The sequence below is a fragment of the Fistularia commersonii genome, chromosome 12 (assembly GCF_037954325.1).
Source record: "Fistularia commersonii isolate RoL2024-O1a breed Wild chromosome 12, RoL_Fcom_v1.0, whole genome shotgun sequence".
NCBI classification, from domain to species: Eukaryota; Metazoa; Chordata; class Actinopteri; order Syngnathiformes; family Fistulariidae; genus Fistularia; species Fistularia commersonii.
Genome location: NC_141295.1, coordinates 10135993 through 10161374, shown reverse-complemented (window position 1 = coordinate 10161374; position 25382 = coordinate 10135993). Strand labels below are relative to the sequence as shown.

At 39.4% G+C, this 25382-nt stretch overlaps 1 protein-coding gene across 10 annotated transcripts in view; it reads left to right on the top strand.

The window, feature by feature from the left end:
• adgrl3.1 (adhesion G protein-coupled receptor L3.1) overlaps window positions 1-25382 on the top strand; it is a 135570-nt gene that overhangs the window by 21471 nt on the left and 88717 nt on the right. For all 10 annotated transcript variants that reach the window (XM_086156968.1, XM_086156959.1, XM_086156966.1 and 7 more), the window contains exons 3-4: window positions 12694-12840; window positions 19434-19647. In XM_086156968.1, the coding sequence (XP_086013094.1) occupies window positions 12786-12840; window positions 19434-19647 (269 nt within the window). In that variant the 5' untranslated portion in view covers window positions 12694-12785. The remainder of the gene's footprint in view (window positions 1-12693; window positions 12841-19433; window positions 19648-25382) is intronic.

Sequence of the window (25382 nt, the reverse complement as noted above, 5' to 3'; positions counted from 1 at the left end):
CCTACTTGAAAGTAATAAGAACGTGACTTTATAATGAACTTATCCAATGATAATAATAACAACAACAATAATAATAACATAACGTCATAACTTGTTTTATAAGTTTTATATCTGAAATATTACTCAGCCAACATTGCAGAATCCTCACTGAAGTGGCAGGTACTGAAATACCCCAGGTAACCTAGGTAACAGTAATAAGTAATAACGAAAACGGTAATGATAATAATAATAAAAATAATAACAATAATGATAATAATGATACTCGACACTCAAGTAAACATACAGGCCCAGACTTAAAAGAAATAATAAGAAAAGCAATAAAATGGGAAAAGTGGTAAAAAAACAGAAAAACAAAAACAAACACACACACATACACACACATACACAAACACTCACATAATTATGTATATGTACAAGTACACAAATATATCATATAAGACATTGAAGATTCTCTTTGAGATTTGCCAAGTATGTAAAAAAAAAAATCAATTATTTGGAATTATTGATGCTGCGTTAGACAAGGCATGCATGTTTATGACATACAGTGGGAGAAGTATTTGATACACTGCTGATTTTTCAGCTTTTCTCATATTAAAAGCTCGTAGAGGTCTGTTGTTTTTATTATAGGTACTCATCAATTGTGATTGATAGAATCTAAAACAAAAATCCAGAAAATCACATGACTTAAGTAATAAATTTGCATTTTATTGCATGACAAGTTTTTGATACATCAGAAAAAAACAGAACTTAATATTTGGTACAGAAACTTTGTTGGCAATTCGGAAATAAGATGTTTCCTGAAGTTCTTGATGAAGTTTCCACACACTGCAGCTTGGATTTCTTCCCACTCCTCCATACTGATCTTCTCTAGATCCTTCAGGTTTCGGGGCGGTCGCCGGGCAATATGGACTTTCAGCTCCCTCCAAAGATTTTCTATTGGGTTCAGGTCTGGAGACTGGCTAGGCAACTCCAGGACTTTGAGATCTTCTTCTTTCGGAGCCACTCTTTCGTTACCCTGGCTGTGTGTTTCGGGTCGTCCTAATGCTGGAAGACCCAGCCATGACTCACCTTCAAGGCTCTTACTGAATGAAGGAGGTTGCTGGCCAAGATCTTGAGATACATGGCCCATCCATCCTCCCCTCAATACGGTGCAATTGTCTTGTCCCCTTTGCAGAAAAGCATTCTCAAAGAACCCCCATGCTTCAAGATTGGGATAGTGTTCTTGGGGTTGTAATCATCCTTCTTCTGCCTCCAAACATGGCAAGTGGAGTTTAGACCAAAAAGCTCTATTTCTTTCTCATCAGACCACATAACCTTCTTCCATTCCTACTCTAGATCACCCAGATGGTCATTGGTAAACTTCAGAAGGGCCTGGACATATGCTGGCTTGAGCAAGGGGACCTTGCATGTGCTGCAGGATTCTAATCCATGACGGCATAATGTATTGCTAATGGATTTCCGTGGTTTCAGTTCTCCTCAGGTCATTGACCAGGTCCAGGCATGTAGTTCTGGGCTGATCCCTCGTCTTCCTCGTGAACATTGATGAGACGAGGTCTTGCGTGGAGCCCCAGACCGAGGGAGATTTACCGTCATCTTGATCTCCTTCCATTTTCTAATAATTGTGCAAACAGTTGTTGTTTTCTCACCAAGCTGCTTGCCCATTGTCCTGTAGCCCATCCCAGCCTCGTGCAGCTCTACAGTTTTATCCCTGATGTCCTTACACAGCTCTCTAGTCTTGGCCATTGTGGTGAGGTTAACGTTTGTTTGATTGAGTGTGTGGACAGATGTCTTTTATACAGGTAAGGAGTTCAAACCAATGAAGTTAATACAGGTCATGAGTTGAGAACAGGAGGGCTTCTTAAAGAAGAACTAATAACTCTGTGAGAGCTGCAATTCCTACTGGTTGGTAGATGATCAAATACTTATGTCATGCACTAAAAAGCAAATTAATTATATCAAAATCATACAACGTGATTTTCTTGATTTACATTTTAGATTCCGTATCTCACAGTTGAAGGGTACCTATGATAAAAATCACAGACCTCGACATGCTTTTTAAGTGGGGAAAAAGTGTATCAAATAATTGTATTTGCATGCGTGATGTGGGACAAGTTTGCTGACATATACAGGAGGCAATTAAAATTCAACAGAGATCTTTTAACATGGAGATTCATAGCAACAGCTAGTCCATCTGCCGCTCCATTGGATTACTGTACGTACAATGCATCTGTCTGGCCCCGGTTTTGTTGATTGCGGTAGATCAGCGTAGCGGGGATATGAAACTGCAATTGGCTCCAGACCTTTGTCCTGCGTGATTTGAATATGAAATGATTAATTTATCGATTCCGGTTATTTGGGCCTCCCACCCCGAGGCGATATTATGGCGGTGCAATCACCACAGCTGACATTTAGCACTGTGTTTACCTTTGCTCTCGCAATTGATTGCTCCAAAATCACCCCCCACCCACCCTCATATATTCTGCTGGAGCTCATTGTATCATCAGTCTGATGCCATTTCAGAAAAAAAAAAGGGACGGAGACAAAGTTAATCAGAAATGCAATAGCCGCAGTCTGTGCTGTCGCAGAAAATAACACCGTTGCCTCGCAATCACCGGCATTTCGTGCAGGTAAATGTTGTGATAGAGCATCCTCTTTACCATAACTTCTGCAGCATCGGAATAAAAAAAAAATCCTTCTCAAAGAAACGGAAGGGGATTTAAACTTTTGGTCCCTTCAAAATCTATGCCTTGAAGGACTAATCTGTGTTGATGTCTATCTCTTAAAGGTAAATTTGTCGCACGGTTCTAAACACCGGCGTGCCTTTCCAATCCCTGTACGCTTTGAAGAGAAATCTCCTCTATAGTCCTTTTTGGATTTTGTTTTGTGGATATGAGAGCAAACGTGGTATCTGAGCAAAGAGGGATTGCTGACAAATATTCCCATATCATGGTGGACATCTGTCACAAGACATTTTATGTGCATCGTCGCGCCAAGCGGCGCAGCTGTCAGGATGGCTCAGGATGGTTTTAATGTCATTTCACTATAACTGCAAAGGGAAGTATTTCTTTTTTGCATCTGCAAGTGATTTTTTTTTTTTCTGTCCTTTTTATCTTGGGTGACAGAATCAAGTTGACACTCCGTCAATTGATTGATACCTCCGTGTATCCAACGCCATGTTTGTCAGGAGTCGGACAATCCTTGCGTTAAGTGGACATTTTATACCGGTTTTGGCACCTATGCATTATTAAATCATGAGCGTCCCCTTTTGAAATTAATATTTCAACACCCTGATAGACACAGTTCAGACCCACTCTGATATGCAAGACACAAAGGATTTGCTTTAAGCCTCATGCAGAAATCCCACTTCTCTCTCTTGATCAAAACAAACCATTGTCGTAGTATAAGAATTGTGTTACCATGGCTTTGTGAATGTTTACAAGTACAATCGATGCTTATTTTGAAAGGGATAACAATGAAGAGCACCTAAAGGCAGCTGATATCTTTAAGATTGTTTTATAGTGCAAGAGATAGGGGTGGGATGATAGGAATTTGTTGTGTGGGGGGGCTGGTTGAAGGTGGGCAGAAGAGGGAATGATGAAAGATGAGTCTGGAAGGAGGATTAAGGTGCGATGGATAAAAAGGAACGTCAAGGAAGGGAGTGGCTGACGGAATAATAGATAAATGGAGAAACCCTACGCGTGAAGAACCACAGTTCCCCCTCGCTAAACAAGCAGTCTCCGTTCAAAAAGGTTCGAATTTAGGCCGCGCGCGTGTGTTGCATCCTGTCCGTTCATCCGCTTCCTCTCGATGCAGCATCACTCGCTGCTGAGGTAGCTGTTCTATGCACTGTACGGGGCATGCCTCCCCCCCGACACACACACACACACACGTACGCATAAACCGAAAAAACTTTGCCTTCTATCCGCCTCTGGCTTTCAGGCACGGTTGTGACGGATCTGGAATGACAGTACTGGGTTTAGAGAGCAGCGACGGAGGGAGAGAGAGAAGGATAGAGAGAGAGAGAGAGCGTATGAGGGAGAAGACATATTAATCAAAGCGAGGAAAAACAATGGCGCATCTCGAGTTGAAATAATTGATTATATCTGAGGCAGTTTTGTAAACCATTAACTTTCCCCCTTATGGATTACCGAGTTGAAAGACTGTTTGCCGTAGTTGTCTGCTATCCTGTGCGCTGAACCGCTGATGGAATCATTTTCCCTCAAATAATCCAACCGTCTGAGCTGCTTTCACATGCTTTTAAAAATAGAATACTGTCCCTTCTACTTTTGGACTGAATGGATTTTGGTGTGCAGACAAGCGGCAGGAAGTTAAAATATATTCATGAATTCATTCATTCATTGATTATCCTTACCCGCTTATCCTGCACTCAAGGGCGTGGGAGTGGAGGGGGGGGATCGGGTGAGAGACGGGGGGATCGCCCTGGACTTGTAGCTGGTCGATCACAGGGCCGCACATAGAGACAAACAACCATTACGTCTATGATTTACATGTCAAGACATACAGTACAAATACTCACTCACTCATTCACACCCTATAGATACATAAACATTCACTCGCTCATTCACACATCTAGGCAATTTAGGTTCTCCGATGAACCCGCTGCAGGTTTTTCGAACACGGGGAAGGAACTTACCGAGACACAGGGAAAATATGCAAAGTGAACGCAGAGCGATAGACTTTGGAATCGCACACTCATAGTTTGATTCCTGGTTTCTCCTAGTGTGTCCAAGTGTTGTTGTGCAAGACACTGAACCCCAAACTAGTCCCCTGTTGCTGATGTATGGTAGCCTACTTGTTCATCCATGATGGGTTAATTGCCGAGAATGAATTTACCTATGAAGGGTTAATAAAGGATACCTTTTTTAATAAAGGATAGATTATTATGGTAAAAGCCCCCTCCATGGAACATTATGTATTTATTCTTTTTTTTTATTTTTTTTAATAAATAAATAAAAATCAGTGGAAAATACAAATAAAAAATATAAATAGAATATTCCTTCATCCCACAGTGGAAAAATTTCATTTCACACAGCAGAAATGTAGCAGGTAGAGGTAGTTCATAATAAGTAGGAAATAAAAATAAATAAAAACAGGAAATAAAAATGAAGAAAGAAAACAATATATTAACAGCATAAACATGTCCAAAAGTGGAAACTAGCAGTGCACAACAGTTCTTACAGCGCCAACATTTATAGGTATCCAGGTGAATGGATGTATGGGTGTGAGAATGAATGAGTGAGGGTGTTAATGAATCAAATGAAATGACCACACAGCATTAAATCTATCTTTCCTTAAAGCGCAACCAATCACAGATGCTAGAGATACCAAGTGCGGCACGTCAAAGTGAAAAAGCCAAACATCCAATAGTGGGCGTGGCATAGTTGACTAATGGAACAGGTAACAGCAGGCCTCTATTACTGTCAAGGTAAAAAAAAGAGATACTTTTTAAAGAAGGGAGAATTTACAACAGCGATAGATCATTCAGGCGCATCTAAAAACGATTATTTTCAAGGTAATATTTTGGGTTATTGCAATGATAATAGCCTTTCCCCGTGATCTTTTTTGGCTACTGTTTTATAAATCGATAGCTAAATATCTGAGGGTGCAGATGGGCAAGGATGAAAAGATAAAAAAGGGGTTATTAACTTCGCTTTTGGATTCCGCTCGACTTGTTTGTTTGTTTTGCCCCTCCACCCCCACAGTCACTCTTCTTTTATCCCGTATTTCCATCTGTATCTTCGAGACTTTTTCCTTCCTGACCGCAGTATCTCCTTCATCTTTCTGCCACACTCATATCCTTTATCTTGCCCCCCCCCCCCCCCCCCGACACACACACACACACACACACACACACACAAACACACACACACACACCACTACCGCTCGATTCTTCCTCGCACATCCCTGCCTTACCCCCGTCTCGTCTCTTGAGAGAGTATGGGTGTGTAGAGTTGATCAGACCGGCGCATTAGAAAGTTCAGAGCAGAACAGAGCGTTGTGTCTGGCCGCCAGGCGCTACCGAATCAAAAACGGCGGTGCCTTACAGACGAGGTCATCGGAGCTGGATTTTTTTTTTTTTTTTTTTTCCGGCGCATCAGATTTCTGGGAGCATCCTCAGAGCAGCCAGAGGGCAGTCATGCGGAAACGGCGGCGGTCCAGTCAAAGCCAGAGCCTCCTCCCTTTCCTTCTCTCTGACAGGCATGGGATGTTTTTTTTTATTATTTTTTTTAACATGGAAGAAGAGGACGTGCTGCTCGGTCCTGTGCTTTGAAAGCTTCTAGATCTAGGCGTGCATTTTAAAGCATGCTTAAATAAAAATGAAGATTTGTTCGATTTACATGTGTTGGGCTGACTCTGGTTTTTTTTTTTTTTTTTTTTTTTTTTTTTTAAATGTATTGAAAAGAATATGCATCGCCAGACATTTTCAAGAAAGGGCTCCGGTCCGGAGTCTGAAGAGACAGTGCTAAACTGCTCCCACTGAGGACTTTAACTGATTAAACACGTCTCGGCCGTGTCGGGGTGACCTATACCTCTAAGGGTACACACCCAGCACTCTGCAATCCGTCCCTGTAAAGCCGCACAAAGGATTTACAACCAGCACTGCATGAAATAAATTGCCATCCAGGCCACTTGTCTTCGGGGCAGGATGGCAATTGTGCGCATTCCTCCGCTGGCCCCTCACCCACGTACTCAGACACATGCATGTGTGTGCGTGTGTGTGTGTGTGATAGAAAATAGCTAGTGGGAGCAATCATACCGAATCTGGCCGCATCAGGCAATGTATGGATTCAAAATGAAGGACAGAACATGGCACGACTGTTTGTCTCATTGAGTTATAATGCAGAAAGCGAGCGTATTCAGCGACGACCCGTTATTAATTGTGATTTTAATGTAGGAGGAAGAGTGCTTTGTATGTACACTCCCTTCTTTTTGAAACATTCTAGCCGCACAGATGAATCTTTTTGCCGTCATGCCAAGGGATTCATGTCAAAGAGGTTGGACATTATGGGCTGTCTCAGCCTTGCAGTCCAAACGAAGGGGGCCGCTCGGCCCGTGTAAGCTCGATCGGTCTGTGGCGATCGTCGTGAGGGATAGGAATTTACGGTCGTGTGTTTGAGAGCGGGCGCTGTGTTTGTGTTTGTAAATGGACTTTCGCTTTGTGTTTCATTTCTCTCTTTAAAGGCCAATTGCCAGAAACCAGCCACCTCCTATGCTGATTAGTAATGCCTTCAGCACCGCACTGCCATATTAGTGAACATGAGTTGTGTGAGTGTGTGCACACATGGCCACTCTAATCAAAATTCTCTTAGCCTATCTACCTGCACTGATGGTAATTTGCTACTATACCCACTCAGTCTCTGTCACCTACACAGCCTCATTACAACGCTGCATCCCTCTCTCTCCTTTTTCCCTCTCACACACACACACTCACACACGATGAAATGGTCCGTAGTGGTTAAACCTACCCCGGCCAGCCAACTGGAGGTAATTTACCGTAGCTTGGCGGACACATGCCATTTTACAGAACACAGTGTACGGCCCTCTGAGCTTTGTTCCGCTCAGACTTCTCTCCAGCAGAGCACAAATGAACGCGTGAAAGACCAAAGAGAAAAGGGGGAGAAAAAAAAAAGTGGTGAAGAAAAACATCGAGAAAAGTGGCAAGGAGGAAAGGCTTGCATTTGTTGGTCAGATCAGTACTTGTAACCGAAAAGGGATGGCATTATTAAATTTACAGGGAGTAAATGAGAAACAGACTGCCTTGTATTTATACTGAGGTTTATCTCTGTTAAGTCCAAATTTAGAAATAGCTTCCTTGTTCTATTTACAATTAATGTTATATATATATATGAATAAACATGAAATAGAATCTAAAAAAATGCTTGCCGCATCTCATGTTAGTACGGCATGGTTTGTTGGGTCTTAGCGAAGCTTAAGAAGATATATCTATTCTTGAGTAAATACATTTTCAAATACATTCAAATATATATAATAATAAAAGTAATAATATACATTATTGTTTTTGTTGTTGTTATCATTGACATTGTAATAGGTTTGGAAGAAATGGGGATGGGAAAATCTCTGCAAATTCTTAAGATTTTTAAATACTTCAATATATTTAATCAATTACTGGATGCTTATTGGATGCCTCGCCATTTTATATCCAGGCTCATTTTTGGAGAACAGAACAGGGTTTTTGTTTGGTGTTTCCAGCTGCAGATTGGCCCATAAAAATGAATGATGTTGGGTACAATTAATTTTTAGGCTGCACGTGCCAAAAATCATCTCGGCAATTGGTGAATTCAGACTTTCCCCCAATTTGCAACCCCTTTTGAACCCCTACTGGTTTATTTAGAGTTTATTACAATAAAAGCATATCAATACCGAGAGACTCTGCACACTACTATGTGGTTCTTATTTGCTGTTTTATGTAATCGATGTATACCCTTTGTTTTTTTTTTTTTTGTTTTTTTTGGATGTCCGTTATTCACACAGAATCACGCATTTACAATCGCAGAAACACAGAATGGTATTTTTTTCGCACACGCTGTTGATAACAAACACAGCATCTACATTGTGCTCTAGGCTGTGTGTGTCTGATATGTATTGATATGTATCGGTAGCCAGGGCTCATTAGAGAAAAAAAGAGCCTCCAAACAATACAACAGATTGGACCCTCGCTAATCCCCCCCCCCCCCTCACACACACACACACACACACTCGTAGGGTCAGGCTGCCTTGATGTACAGAATCACTCTTGCGTCAATTAGTTCATGAATGCATGCAATAAAATCTGTGAGTGCGGTGTCCCTGGCAACAGCTCCGCTAATGTCAACCCTGAAAGAATAGCAGATTAAGTTCAGAAAATTATGGGACATTGAGCCCCTGAGACATAGATGAATGCAATATATCGGGAGGTGGACCATTGTTATAATTCCATCAGTATTAGAAATAGAATTTGTTTGCTGTAAGCAATTTTGAAATTAAACTTCCCTGGCATATTATCCGGCAGATCTCTGTAAGTCCGTATTTCTGGAATAATTGAAGAGATTTCTGCGAGACACATGTAACTAGGGCACGACCGGAAAGGAAAAGCAGAGAAATCAAAGGACTTGGATCCTGGGATGGCCATTTGTTGTGGTCTGATCATGCTTGTTAGTTGATGTTTTGCTCAGTTTTATGCAGATGTTTCCTATCTGCCAGGGAGGGTCTCCAGTGAGACGTAACTAGCACAGGATAGCGAAAACATTGAGTTCATTTAAAATATATGGTTCAATTAGTATATCATTTTAACAGCAAGTGGGTTCAAACAGATCATATGATGTTTACCAAACCTTGTGAGTGCATGACAAACTAATAAGTATGGGGTGTAAACACATCACATATATCGTGACGATTAACAACATTACCGCCTCTTTGTTCGTGATTTATAAACCAATCAACACGTGAGGATAATTAAAAGAAACAGGTTAGGGAACGGGGCCGCGCTTATGGCAAACGCCATTGTCAATCCAATCTGGAAGCTGTCGTTGGAACATGTTTTAAAGTCATTATCTGAGCATATGGGAGTATGAGGCCCCTGCGTATCGGGAATATGAGTTGAGTGATTTGAGGTTTTTCAAGTGCTCAACGGGTGGGAGGGTGTCACACAAGCCCAGTCTGCAAAGACGGCGGCCGCGACGGTGGAAACGAGAGGGTTAATTAAACGACGAGCGCGATGGTGGCGCAACATACGGGGTGATAGAATAGCTTTTGAATTATGGAGGAGTGGAAGCTGTGGCTGGTGGCACCCGGCCATATGTCAGTGCATGCCTCCTGTGTGTTACAGGGGACAGCTGGTCAGATTGCTCATGCTCAACCGAGTTAGAGACTAATCAATCAAATTGGGGCATGTTGTTTAAGAGTAGACCATGAGTGTCTAATGTGTGTTATTCTCGAAGCTCCATTTGGGATTTGTCAGAAATGGCTGGACCATATGAATTTGCTCTCCGGTGTAAACATAAAATAACCTTTCTATTATGATGTATTAAATTTTAAGTCCACACTGGCCACACTGTATTTAGGAATATCCAAATATTTGATAACAGTAATACATAAACAATAGAGATTTCATCGCTATTATATTAATATTTAGTAATACTTCCTCTTTTGCAAATGTGCGCAAATTCTATGCATCATTGCAAAATATCTTTTGATTTATTGGCAATTTGTCGCATATGACTGAAAAAAAAATCAAAAAAATTAACATGAAAATCAACAGATTGCTGATATTCACAGTTGAAATCTTTTTTTGTATAGTTTTCTGATAAGTATTTGACACAATAACCAACACACAGAATGAGATGGCCTGATACCTTTTATTCAGTGGAGCCAAACATCCAGGAAGCAGATGTTCCACTGTTTAACCATAACTTCAACTGATTCTTTTTTTCAAATCCCGGGGCTTTCTGTGACATCCCGAGAAGAACACGGTCGATAAAAACCGGGACGTGGCTCTTATAGTTGGCGCGTCTGGCCTGAGTTCCCTTATATCCAGATTGTACCGTGCAAAAATGCCTCTAGGTGTATCCGTCTCTTTGTCCTTTAACCAGAGAGAGGCTTCATGTCTTTGTGGACTATCATAGGATGAATTATGCATATGCATGTCTTCACCGGCTATGGGAAGCTGCTTTTCTTTCTGACACTTTTCTAGATACCGGAGATATATAGGATATATATATATATATATATATATATATATATATATATATAAGCTTAGTGTTCTCTCAGTCATTCCAGGGGAGACTTTTGCAATTAACCTTGACAGCATGGCATTATGGTATATACCAGTTATTCTCTTTTTCTCTGCCTGGTCAAAATCATACGGTCTGATTGATCAGTAGCCCATGTTACGGACGATATGTATCCCATGGCTCTGGCTGTCTGCCGCCCTCCATCCGTCCCCGCCAATCAGGGGTTTCTGCAGCATCTTTCTCCATCAGTCACACATAGTCAAACGCCACACGCCTGTTGCCTGGAGCCGGGATTTTATTCGCCTAAGAATTCTAAGGTACAAATGAGGATGCTTCTCCAAGTACCCAATGAGGAAAACAATAATGATATAAAATAAGAAATGTAAAGAAAGCATGACATTAACTTGAGTGATTGCGTTAGGGCTCGTAAATCGATAATCCATAGCTACTGGAATCATGATACGTACGCTGAAATTAAGTTATCGGAGGTTGTCAAATATGATTGCGTTGCTGTAATGCGAGTGGGAGATTGAACAATGCTGGTCAGCTTAATCGGTTTATGAGGGAGAAATTATGCTTACAAGTGTGTCACCGCTATAACAAAACAACGCCCACTTATTAATTGTTTATTGCTGGTAGACCATGAAATGAACAATTAGATTAGAGCATCAATACATTTCACACTTTGATAGTGATGTTGAATACTGAATGAAGTAAACCCTGACATGGACTTTAGCATGATGATGGCAAAGTTTCACTTTCTAGTTCCTGGTCAGCTCCCACTTCAGTTTTATGTTTCATTGTCTCATCTTTCTTAACTATTGCAGGCATATTGTATACGTGGAGATGTATATGTGGTCGAAAAACAAGAATGTCTTATTTATTTTCGATTGGGGTATAATGATGTATCATAATGCAAGGCAGCAAAAAGATGGAAAATGAAACGACGGATAGACCATTAGTTGCCTCTCCCAAAAAAAAACACATCTAAGTAGATATGGCTTTGTTTATTGCTTTTCATTTCAATGCATATTGTCATTTTTTTCTGTCGTCCTGTGTGTATACATGCATTAATAATGGCTCACCCACCCAGTTTTCAACATAGTCTCATTTCACTTTATATATATACATATAAATATCCATGCCGGATAGTCTTTCCTGTGCTCTGCTGATGTATAATAAACATTTGTTTTAAATTACATAACTTTATAGATGTTCTCCAGATATAGAACCGCAGAATGGCAGCATTGACAAAACAAGCGGGTTAAGGTCAGGAGGGAAAAAGTAATATGGTGCCGGAGAATTGTGTTAGAGCCACAATAAGAAACCTTATTTATTTGACAGATGTGTTGTTGGACAATACTGTCAAAAGTAATTTTTTCTAATCCATGTCCAACTGTGATATTGAACTCAGTTAGAAGCAAATAAAATTATTACACTACACTGACCCGGCTCACTTTGACAGTTGAACAACTTAGACTGTTCTTGTAATATATATATTAATACACGTTGAGATGAATGGTTTACATTGTGCCGCAGTTGTAGTCATGAAGCATGTGAACTCTGGAATTCCATACATACCTATTTTGGACTGTTTGTTGGCTCACCTTATTCTGTTATACAACACCTTCAGCCAGCAGAAGATATATTGAACATTCTGAAAAACAGAATCGTGGGAGAATCGTAGCTCTCTAAAAATGTACCGACCCATTTTTATTTCTGAGATTACCCAAAATATACTCGCAGTGGATGATATATTAAAAATACTGACAAGCGGTGGGTTTTCCTTGAACAGCGTGTCAGAGAAAACTGTATTGGTTAAGGGTCGGTAAAAATGATTTATAAATTATGATATTTAGTCTGTGTGTTAATCATCTAGATCTGCCTCTTTTGTTTTTTCTTCCTGTAAATAAGACAATGTCCACTATGTGTTTGTTTGCAGACTCGCGTACTGTTCGGAACGCTAAACCAAGAAACCATCGGGGGTCAACAGGAAGTATCTCCCCATCTACTTCCGGGTCAACCTGAGACGTCATGTGGACCAGATACCATCTCTTCGTCACAACCTTGTTCTCTTCCATCGTCATTGGTAAGATCAGAAAACGCAGGAGAAAATGAAAATACAGATACTATAAACCAACTGGGCTTAACTTAACTCACATCGTGTCACTGAGAGGTTTATTCAGTTATGCTGTCGTTGTTTGTTTACTCTGCCAAAATATATTTTATATATGCAAATCCCCAATCTTACACCAGCTGTAAACACATCTTTGTTAATTCAATCTTGGTGAGGTTATAATTGTCGTGATTTATGCACTGCACTTAATCATTGTCACTCCCTTCATAGGAGCTGATTTTATTAATTTATTGACAAAAAAATAGAATATGTTATTTTTATTGCTGCTGTGGTGTGGCAGCGGTTAGATCTGTCAATTTATATCGAGAAGGTTCCTGGTTTGAATCCAAGGGTGACTTGCTTATTCTGTGTCCCGGCTTGGTATCTCTGGCCTCCTTCCACCATCCAAAGACACGCAAAAGGTTGATAGAAGACTCTAAATTGTCCTCAAGTGCAAGAGAGTAAATGACTGTTTGTCTCTACACGCGTCCCTGTGATTGATTTGCCACGAGCAGTTGATATAACTCGCCTATATCTCGCTTTATGTCACCAGGGATTGACTCCAGAGGCAGGATAAGCGCTATAGATAATGAATGAATATCATTCTGATAGAGGACATACAGTATTTTCACTCTGACCATATATAAATACAAAAACACAGAGGTGTACACAACTGTACGATTATCCTCAATTGTGCACGTGCACACACTCACACACAAGCACACACTCTCTCTCTCTCACTCCAGGGAGGTTGTCTGTGTGTTTGCTCCCCTCCTCTATGATGGCTGAGCTTTGAAGACTCCTAGAGGGAGCTCTGGCCCACTTGGACTTAATCCTATTAATGGCCTCTGTCAATCAAACTGTTGTGAGGAAAAGCTGCTGCACACACGAGCTTATTCCTGTGGTGGTTCACATGCCTGCTTACGTGCAAACATTCAGATGGCGCGCTTGAAATGATGCACTTTAGACGCACATGGACAAATATGCTCCTTAAAAAAACACAGGACATGTTCACAGGCAGCGTTTTAGATATACAGACACAAAAAAGCATAACAGGAAGATGAGTTTCAGTCAAAGATACTTGTATCAGTGCCTGGAGTCGACATATGCGAACCGTAACACTAAGAAATGATTTGGTGAAACAAAGGCGGTTCAGCTTGAGGACACATTTCTGCCCGATGGAAAATAGGCAGGCGGCACACAGTATGCTCATCGCAAGTAAACCTATCAACATGACTTGTTAATAACGGAAATAGCGCTTCATGAATTCTTCCTCTGAGCTTCAACGACGTTTTCTGCACAATTTAATTCTGGCTGCTGATTTTTTTTTTCCAGATACTAAAAGCTAGCTTGGATTTCTCATTACAGTAAAGTAAAACTCAATTGAGGAGGGAAATAGTAAGAAAAAAGACCCATACACTTACTCTATCGGGCTCTGTAATTCTAACCACTGGCAATTGGACAGTGTTTTGTACTCTGTGGCAGTGGGAAGTAAGGGCGTTACGTTATGTTAAATGTATTTGCATCCTGGTCTTCTTTAGTAATTTGTTCAATTGGTTGATTCACTTGAAATCATACTAAAAGAACATTTATTCACTGAAGATAGCAGCGGTCGCTGCTCTGCTATGCGGGGGAAATCTTTATTCTGAAGTTCGCTTCACTGGAAATTGTGGTTGTTTGACCTTCCCGGATCACCGTCATAAATCTGCCATCGCAAGCTTTTACGCTTAAAAGTCAACTTTCAAAATGGGATTGATTTGCAATATGAACCCAGCGTACACAAATGATCATCACCTGAGGCACTGCGAAACTTTGGTGAACGCAGCTTGTCCATTAGCCTCTCTTGTCTGAAGCAATAAATTCCCCCGTAGACATAAAGTTTAAAAGTCAAAAAACACAATAAAAGATTCTTAATAGAGAGGACAAGACACATTACTCATAGTTGGTGTGATAATTGTATTAGAAATCTGAAAATTTGATTTATAAGCCCTCCCCCTCAAAAAAAAAAAAAAAAGGGTTACAATAATGAATATTGTTGGCATCCAGAAGGTTCTTGCTATGTTGACGAATGAAAAAAGGAAAGCAGGTCTTGGCCTACACTGTTGAAAGAAGATGCTGTGGCGGCCTTTGTCCATATGGAGGTCAGACATTATACCCCTCGGTGGTGAGGTGTTGGTGTGGATGAGATTCGTCTGGAGATGTTGAGCGTGCAGGAATGTGTTTTGGCTGACATGCCTCTTCAGTGTCACACGAGGTCGCCTAGGGATTGGTAGACTTGTGTTCTTGTCGCAATCTAAAAAAAAAGTGGAACCTGAGGGTACGTTTCAACATCAGTGGGGGAATCGCACTACTCAGCATCTACAGGAGAGCTCGTGCCAGCGTGCTGAAAAAGGAGGCAATGCCATCAGGGATTTTGAGTACGAGGTCCCGGGTCATCTTCCGAGCTGCTCCATTAATGGACAAAAGTGCAAGAGCTCTGTCCCAATCCTCCAATGACATGTTTCCGGGTGGTGTTGCTTTCTGACAGGGCCGCCCTTTGCCACGCATTCTTTCTATGGGCTTCATGGCCAGGATTTCCCTTCACTTTTCGGGGAAACAGAATGTCTTGTCAGAGAACCTCAGGACCTGCTTTTCTTGGTAGACGACGTAGTCCCAATGGCCTCATCTCCATATCACCTCCGGCAGGCGCTGGAGGTTGTGAAGATAACGTTTAGCGGGAGGTCAGAGTGAAAACCAGTGCTCCTTAACCTTGAAGGGACTTGGTTTTCGGTGGTACAGACATCTGATAAGGAACAGCTCCCTTGAAAGATATTCTGTGCATATCCAACTGGCAGGGGAACCCAGCGGTTGACCCAGAACATGCTGGAGGGAATTTTCCCATCTTTCCTGGGAACTGGTTGGGGCTCCCCGAGGAAGAGATACAATGTGTTAATGGAGATAGAGACGCCCAAGTCACTTCTACTCAGTTGGCTCGAACCGCATCCTGGCACCAGATAAGTGATGGGACAATGATGATTCTGCATTGATACTTTTAGCCATTTCCAGGCATCTAAAAGTTAAATTTGTGCGATACATCATATTTGGCTCAGAAACTATTTGTATCGAGGGGGAAGATCAATATAAAACATGTTGTATGGTTGTGGAGATTGATCAGAGACCAGAGAAATCTGTCATGTTTTTAGACTATATTGTTTATCACCCTAACTTTGTTATAGCTCTTTGAATTATTCCTTAGCTAGTGTGTAATTAAACTGCCACTGTTCAACAACCAACCTCAATGCTTACGGAGGAATTTTAATGAAACGTCCACGTCTCTCATGCAGCCGTTATCTAAACAATCTAATATTTAATTCCATCTAATATCAATTTTTCCTTTTTTTTTCAAAAATGACAAGAAAAGTATCCCCACATCACCATTCTGTGTAAATTTAATTTATTGTGACAAGCCTCCAGCAATGGACCCTTTTCAATACTCCCCAAGGATGAGGGTCTATGAGTAAAATTTTTCAATAGATTGTACATAATGGGAGTTGGGGAATTTTTTTTTTACTCTTATACGCTGAATCGCTGGCCCTGAACCTTCAACAGATGTTTATTTGGTGCGCAAAGAATTTTTCTATATATTTTTCTTAAATCATTTCAGCTTAAAATCACAGTCCAAGATATCTGCAGCAATTCTCACAGGGATTGGGTTAAAAAATAGAATATTTTTCAGCCTTATCTTTAAATAACTTGGAAATGTGTCATTTTGTTGTAACGCGGACAGCCCACGTAGATATAATAGACACCTGCGATGGCTCAACCCTTTGGCCGCTCAAGTGAGAGATCACATTGTAAATCTCTCGCCTCTTCTCTCTCGCCCTCGCTTTCTACTTTCCATCTATCCACCTCTTTCACCACTCTCTTGTTCTTGGCCCAAATGTAAAAATCAATATCCTTTTGTTTCGACCCCCGAGGCAATGAGTGTCTGAATAAGATTGTCCGGACTATCTGTAGCTGCCAAGTTTCTGTCACCACTTACACAACTAATGACACATTAACATGCTCTTGCCGGCTCACACGTTGCCGCATATGTGCAAAATGGAAAGCAAACATTGCGTGTGTTTCTGAATTGTACATGTTTATTATTACGTGTCGTGTGATGGTTGTTTGGTGACAGAGATGTGATAAGTCATGGAGATACGTGTACGGTGAGTCCCTCGAAGGCAAGTTAAAACGTGTATATATATATGAAGTGGTAGTTCTATAGGTGAGGTTGCTAATGAAGTAGCATGAAATGTGTCAGGCGAGATGGAACAGCATGTGAAAGTCACAGTATTCTCCATGACCGTTATGCATGTGTTATAATACTCTTTTTTTTTTTTCTTATGCCTGACGGGTCCGTGTAAGGCAACGCCACAAAGACATCTGATCCAGAGCCAGTCTAGACGGTCGCCTTAGAATATTGCATATTGATCCACCTCACGCTTGAATTAACTCCCTCTCCTAAATTTCCATTCATGCTAATGCGGGCATGATGTAACCACCGAGCCCAACCGTCGTGTAATAAATTTAGACATCCCTTGTAGACATCCCTCGCTTTGGTTTACAATTATGTCTGAATTCGATGTGTGTCTAATCATAACCTGCAGTTATGATTGTATATACTGTTTGCTACGTGCACATTTGAACGCTTGTGCACATTGATGAGAACATTTTTCTGCAAATGTCGTTTATATATCGGTCTTACCTCTGATCATTTACCTGCCATTAGAAATTCAGTGGCCTCCAGTAACACGCAGACACTGGGTTTGAGAATTTATGCCTCGACATGCCATCAGTCAAGGATGTGTGTGTGTGTGTGTGTGTGTGTGTGTGCCAGCGCATGTGTGTTTAATGTGGTGAAGGGCGGTATTAAGTAGAACCCGGACAGAGTGTCATTGAGCTCATTCAGATTCTTTGCTGCATTTGTGTAACCATGACTTTTCTCCAACCAATAAGAGAGCCAGGGGAGGGAATGACAGGGTTTCCATGGTAACCATGATAGGAAGAGCAGGGTAAGTTGCTCCGTTCTCTGCTTTTAAGGGGGTATTGGAGGTTGAATTTCGAAGCCCAAGGTAGCTGTCAGTTGCTTTCATTTGCGTGTGTATCCTTTTTTTTTTTAAAGACGTGATGATTCCCTTGACTGAAAAAGAGAAGAAAAAAAAAGTCATGCATAAATGATCCTTTGTTACTTGTGCCCATATATTTAATAGATGCATGATTTTAATCCTTTATGGCTTTTCAAATGATGTATACATAGCAATGTATATTTTATAAACACCGAAAAGGTATCCTCTGGTAGTTTTAATTTGTGTAAAATGAACCAACCATATATTACAAATTGGTATTATAAAATATACTCATATACTGCAGAGACAAAAAAATACCATGGGTATACACCGGTCCTCCGAGGAATATATATGGACTCAGGAACAGACTACAACAACAACATCTCAGTTGCTCCGTAACAACCCTCATGCCTGGGAACAGCCAGTCCACCACTAGCATATAACCACACTTAACCCTGACCATGAAAATAATATTTACCTACTTTGATTATACAACACATAATTAAATTTAACAATAGGGCTGATCAAAACGTGACAATTTTTTTATTTTTTTTATTTTTTTTTTTTAAGAGCAGACGCTTTTCAAAAACGGCCTACAGTGACTTTCATGGTTTTCTGAACTTCTCCTTTAAATCTGTGTTAAGGAAATGCTGCAGTGGCATCTGATATCAAATGTTTTGAAGGTTAAATATTCTATCAAAATAAGATAGCAAATGTTTTGCAAAAGATCATGTTAGAATGTTCCAATAGTGTCACATGGTGTTATCGCAGCTACCATTTTTAGGATTTCTTTTAAACTGCAACCTGTGCATTGACCTGGATTACAGTGCAGCTACGCAGAGCATATATTCAGTCAATTTCCTTGCCTGTCAGGTTTTTTAGCTACTTTTCACATGATGTTCCTTTTTTTTTTCAACCTTTTTGCCAAAATGGTCACAGGATGTCTCTGCATCGGCGACAACTCGACTGTCGGTTTGTCTCGCAGCTGGCTGTTCCGTCAGCTTAAAAGCTCAACTAAGCTGAGCTCTTCACTCAGCACAGAAAAAATATGTGCAACAGATCATTAGCATTTGTATTACTAGAATTAATGACGTTTTCGATTTCCATATAGAATATATATAAAGCGAGAGACAGAGAGATTTGGCAGTATTTGAATATAATAACCATTATGATCTGAGCTGTAAATGCCAGCTGTTGAAATAACCAGGGGATCAGTTTTATCTCGACTGTTGTCTGAAAGAGAAAACTGCAAACTGCAATCATCAATATTTGAGACAATTGTAAGCCTTGGGTATTTTGTTAATGGCTTTGTTTTTATATAGATAACTCAAATTATACGGATATAAATAAAATTGAGGAAATGCTTTTACAATATATATTTACGTTATGTAGCTCTGGGGAAACTCTGCAGGAAAAGCAGTTGCTGTCACGTTGGACAATATGCTCATACAAATTTGTTTATTTGTGTGTATCCAGGATACAGCCGTGCCCCTATTCCCATGGCGGTGGTGCGCAGGGAGCTGTCGTGCGAATCCTATCCCATCGAACTCCGCTGCCCTGGAACCGATGTCATTATGATCGAGAGCGCCAACTACGGCCGCACCGATGACAAGATCTGCGACTCCGACCCCGCCCAGATGGAGAACACAAGATGCTATTTGCCGGATGCATACAAGATCATGTCACATAGGTCAGTAGATACACGCATGTATTTTTCTTTTTAAAAAATATTACTTTAGATAAGACGTGATGCAAACCCAGACGCTATTTGGCAGGTGCTATACTTGAGTTGACATTAAATCTCTAGTCTCATATTTTAAGAATATTGAAGAGTGGGCTTGCAACTAGCGCACAAAAATAAACTTTGTCATCTGGTTGGATTACCGTAAAGTGTAATATATATTTGGAAATATTTTCATTTTAATGCAGGCTCATTAAAGGTTTCTTGAGGTTTTAATAAAAGTATGGAAAGGGAGACCTCTCTTACTGGGTAAAAACACAAAAGTTCCTCTAAAGTTCTCCATTCACATCTCACAAAGTTATTGTGGCATTTAATCATGGCCTGATTTGCTTATTTATATTATATATATATTATATTAAATCATAATGGGCAACTAGGAAGGAAAGAAGAAAAAAACAATAACACAATGAACATAACTCATTACTCATCGTTAGTTGTACTTATAACTAATGATTTCAAATGGGGGAAAATATTTTAACACACTTAAAATAATCACACTTTCTACAAATTGATTCATTTCAAAGTGCTCAGCCCTTTTTTTCCCCATTTTTCTGTTTTTATATAGCAAAGGAAGTTAAACATAAAAATATGAAAAAAGGAGGTTTACAAATGCACTGTAAAATGTCTTATTTTCTAAATTTGCCTTCTGTGTCAGTCAGCGTGAGCTTAAGAATCTGCATTTTTCTGTTAAGGATTGCTTTTTTAAGTGCAATCTGGAATTGTCCTTCGCCACCACATGCAGGTTCCTTTTCTGGAATCCTTTTTATCAAAACCCAGCAAAGAAAGTGGAAAATATTTTGGCTACTACAGATTTCTCCCAGCAGCTGAGATCATTACTGTAATTCTCACTAAAACTGTTGGATGTGGTAAATGCATTACTTTAATGCACCAGTGCTGTGTTAATGTTACTGCTATTGACAAAAAAAAAATGTAATTAAAGCTTAGCGGATCTGATGGTTATAATCATTTGCATGCAACATTTAGTTATCTCAAAGACTGGATTATTTAATACAGAAGACTTTGTCTTTTTATTTTATTATTTTATTTTATTTCTTTAAAGAAAACTTCATATACCTATTATAATTATTTGATAATTAATACTATTGCAACTACTATGACTACTTCTACTACTGCTACTACTACCACTACTACTACTACTAATAATAATAATGATAATGTTAATGATAATAATAATAATGATAATAATAATAATAATGATAGTAATTATAACAATTGCCCGGTGACCGGTCCAGGGTGAACCCTGCCTCATCCAATGACAGCCAAGATAGCCTCCAGCAGTCCTGCAAACCAGCTTAAAAGATATGGAGTACATAAAAAAAATAAATTAATGAATAACAAAGATAAATTAAATAAAAATAATGACAATGATACTATAAATACGACTACTATTACTAATAAAAATAATAATAGTAATATTAAAAATAGTAACAATAAATATTATTGCTGTCATTATTATCATTATCATTATCATTATTATTATTATACATGTTAGCTGTTGATTGTTGGAGAAGCGCTGCATTTAAGAAATCCTAAACGTTTTTTACCCTAAATTGCATCCATTAATCCTGTCATTTGACTCGAGATGATATTCTCTCTTCAGTTCAGGTCTTCAGTATTTCCTCCCATAGGACAGTGTAGTGTAAAACCTCCTGGTAAAAACGTGGCCACTTTATAGTGCATTACTCAGCCGTGCACTAAAAAATACCAAAGTGTTTCAGCACCACATTCATCAAGTAGAGTACAAGTAAGGTCACTCCAATTCAACTTCTTCTTTTCTAGAGTCCTTCCCTTTTAATATATCAGTAGCTTGTGTTTTATAACATTCCTGTTGTTTACCGAAATCTAATGTTGTGAAACTGTCCGGAAAAAAAACAAAAGCAAAACAAAACTAGATCTGTATTGCTGTCACTCCTGCTGTGATGAAGAAAAGAGTGAAAGCAAAGAGAAAGGTATAGAAACCTTTCAAAAATGTGCGGTGCCGCATGCGGTAAGCTGCCAGAAAACACCACAGCTATTGTTAGATGATAGAAATTGTTCCAATAATGGATCCCCTTCAGCGGGCCAATATGTCTGCGTCTTCTCCTAACAGCTGTGTTTGTAGCAGCTAAGGTAAGAAAAGTGTTAAGAAAGGGTGACAAATGGCTTTCCCAAAAAGCTCTAAATGAATGATTTTGTTTCCATTCTTCGTATGAGAATCACGACTTTTGATTTTTGGACAGCGACGTGTTTCTTCTTATTTGACCTAAAAATCGAAACAAATGTGATTAAAGAGTCATCACTCAAGCTCTGTTTTGGCCAAACGATCAAACAGGAAGTGAAAATAGTCCAAGTAGGGTTAACCTGAAACAGCGGCCATTGTGGCATTTTTTTCAAAATTAAAAAAAAAAAAACACATGGACCTCTTTGTCACCCAGTCAATGTGTTTATCTGAAAAAGGTGAATATAGTTTGTTTTTTTTTAGTCAGAGCCCTTGCACTACGACTTCAATCCATGTTAATTCTTTGTCCCTTTCCTGTGCAGCATACTTCTCTTCAACATTAAAATCAAAACACAAGTTACTGAGGATGGTGACACCAGTAATGAATAACATGTTGGCGTGTTTGGAGGCACGGGGGCAGAATCAGAGCAGATCACTGACTCGTGATCCTTTGGGATTTTTAACAGCTGGATCCTGTAGATGGAGACTGTAACTAGTAGAAAAAAACCCTTTTAGATGCTGGCATCTTCCTCCCAGTGAAAGCTGCCTCATTTGGACATCTGTGATGTTTGTGACTTCAGAAGTGATGACCTTAGAGCTGACCTTCTTATGGATTTGTTTTTCTCTCCTTTTTTTGCCCTAAATATGCCCGAATGAGTTAAGAGGCGCAGAGGATGACCACTTTGAGCTGGATGCTTCGTTGGTTCAATTTTTAATTTCCAAAATAGCATAGGATTATTTAGCCATGCCCCCAATTAATCAAATTCCGCTGCTTAAAGAACTTTGGACGCAGTGCTTTCATGCTATAGCATTCACAGAAATATCCAAGTGCACGGCTGCGAATCAGTTGGGATCACTCGTGCTCATTGATGATGATGCCGGGCGGTAGAAATGTAGATGGATCATTATCCAAAACATACCGTGAATGTAACTTGAGTTTCTAAAGCTTAAAAAAATTGAGATATTCTTCACTGATTGGGCTATTCAGCCAATGTCAACATTATTTTTACGTTGAGAGTCAAAATAAACCCAAATAAATATAAAATTTGGTATACTTATGTATACTTTTGCCTTCTCCATAATGAGCATGTTAGGAGAATGACAACTAAACATGTTGGAAATAAAAAAAAAAAACAACATAGATAGATAAAATAAACTACCTGAAAAAATAACTCAATAAAAGGGACTGTCAAGGGATAGATAGATAGATAGATAGATAGATAGATAGATAGATAGATAGATAGATAGATAGATAGATAGATAGATAGATAGATAGATAGATAGATAGATAGATAGATAGATAGATAGATAGATAGATAGATCCATTAATCCATTGACCTAACTGATTGGTTAAAACAAGGGATTTGTAAAACTTATTGTCTAGGGTAACAACCAACCAGAGCGTGGTGTTCTGTATTCTGGGTCCTGATTGGCTCAGCGACTGTAGCCAATTCTGTTGCATCTCTAGCACACAGCATGCATTCAGCCTCTATCTTTGTCCATTTCACATCGATGTGCGATCTCCACTTCTAGTGTTACCCTGCAGTGCTGTGTTTGTGTGAATTATATGTGAAAGTTCATTTATTTCAATCCCTACTGTGATGCCCAAATGTCTTGCACCTCGAAGGTATCTGGCACTGAACATAAGTGGCGGAGATAGATGGTAACCATTGTAGAAAAAGCGGGGGAGAAGGGAAACGTTTCATATGTTTATGTATGTCACGAATGTAAATTATGTATGTGCAAAAAGTGTTTAAAAGTATAGGAGGTGTTTATAAGAGTATCGGAAATGTTTATAAGAGTGTGGGAAAGGTTAATTAGAGTGTTGGGAGGGTCATAAAGCTTTAGAATGAATATAAATAATGTAAAAATATGTTTGCGACCTCGCCTACCCAAACATTCATGGTAGAGGAACATGGAACAACGATTACATTTGAAAATGTGATGTTGCCAGGCAATCATCAGAATCCGCCCGTCTCGGTTTTATCTAGGTCTCCGGGTTCGGACCCTCTTGCCTTTCTGTTTGCTCTGCACTGGGTTTGTTAGAATACTTAGCGGTAATTGAAAATCCACTGAGGAGACACGGTTGGTAGGTGTGTGAATGCTGGGCTGCCTTCCATGGTCACAGGGGATATTAAAGAGCGTGTATTTATGAGCGCAATGACACACAACTTCATACTTCAGAAGCTACATTAGACATTGGCAGACAGAGGCCAGATTCACCATATTATCCCAACTGTTTTAGAATGTAAATCCTGCACCAGGTCAAAAAAATGGCACTCATAGAATTATCATAGCTTTTTTCGAATTGCAACTTACCATTAAGTTGCATTATGGTGTACAAATATCTATGACCCTCACTGTGCGTGTCTCTTCTGCTACAAATCATAATACATATATATTATATATATATATATATATAGATATAAATACATAACTGATGTGCGAGCACACATACTGTATTTCCACCTATACCTAGACTATCATTTAAAAGGGCATTTTGACCTTTATATCATGCGTCATAATAATGCAAATGTATGGGTTCGAATACTGACATTGTATTTTACAGTACAAATACTATTGCTTTGAGTTACGGTTAAAATAATGATTATGTTATTATTTATTATGTTGGTACATTTGTTTTTAAGCATACTGGCAGACTTATTTAATGCCCATTATTATCACCTGCAAAGAGAAAGTCAGTTCATCATCTCCTTGGGCTTTATTTTCAATCTTGTGCACCAGCATCAAATATAGCCTGGAAGCTTCATGTTTTTTTATTTAGTACAAATGTCACCTTGGACTCAAAAAGCGCTGAATGGATTTAGCGGTAAATCGTCAAGGTGACTGTGATTTCCTTTTTTTTTTTTCTTACGTTGAAAACATTGTGAAATCAGAAAAGCTTGAGAAACATTGGCAAACATAGTTGAAGGTCAAGGTCAAGGTCACTCTTACATTCAAACTACCTTATCCTTTCAGCCCTCATCGTTGTAGATTGGCCTGAAGACAAAATCAAATTGATTATAGCACTAATAATAAAAAAGTATTCCATGGCTGTGTTGTAATAATTATAATACGCCCTAACCAGTTTTAACTTTATCATTGATCTATTTTTTTGGTTTCACTGAAGTTGGCACATTTTAGTTTTGTAAAATGTATCTAAAATTTTCATGCTTTCCTTGAGATTTATTTGTACGAGTTTGGTAATTAGTTTTTATAGTTTGAGTGTTTTTTTTCCTTAAGCAAAAGTTTTTGTACTTTTTCTGATGAAGTATCTATTTTATGAAGGAAGTAAGGCTGGCTTATTGCAATTTAACAATAACACAATCGAACGTCTTAGTAGGATGCAGCTAATTCTCCATTTCGCCATGAGAAACTGTGAATGTTGTTAAATGTTATGACTTCAAGTTCTTTCTTCTGTTTTCCATGTGTTATTATTATTATTTCTTTTATATTGCTTTCATCC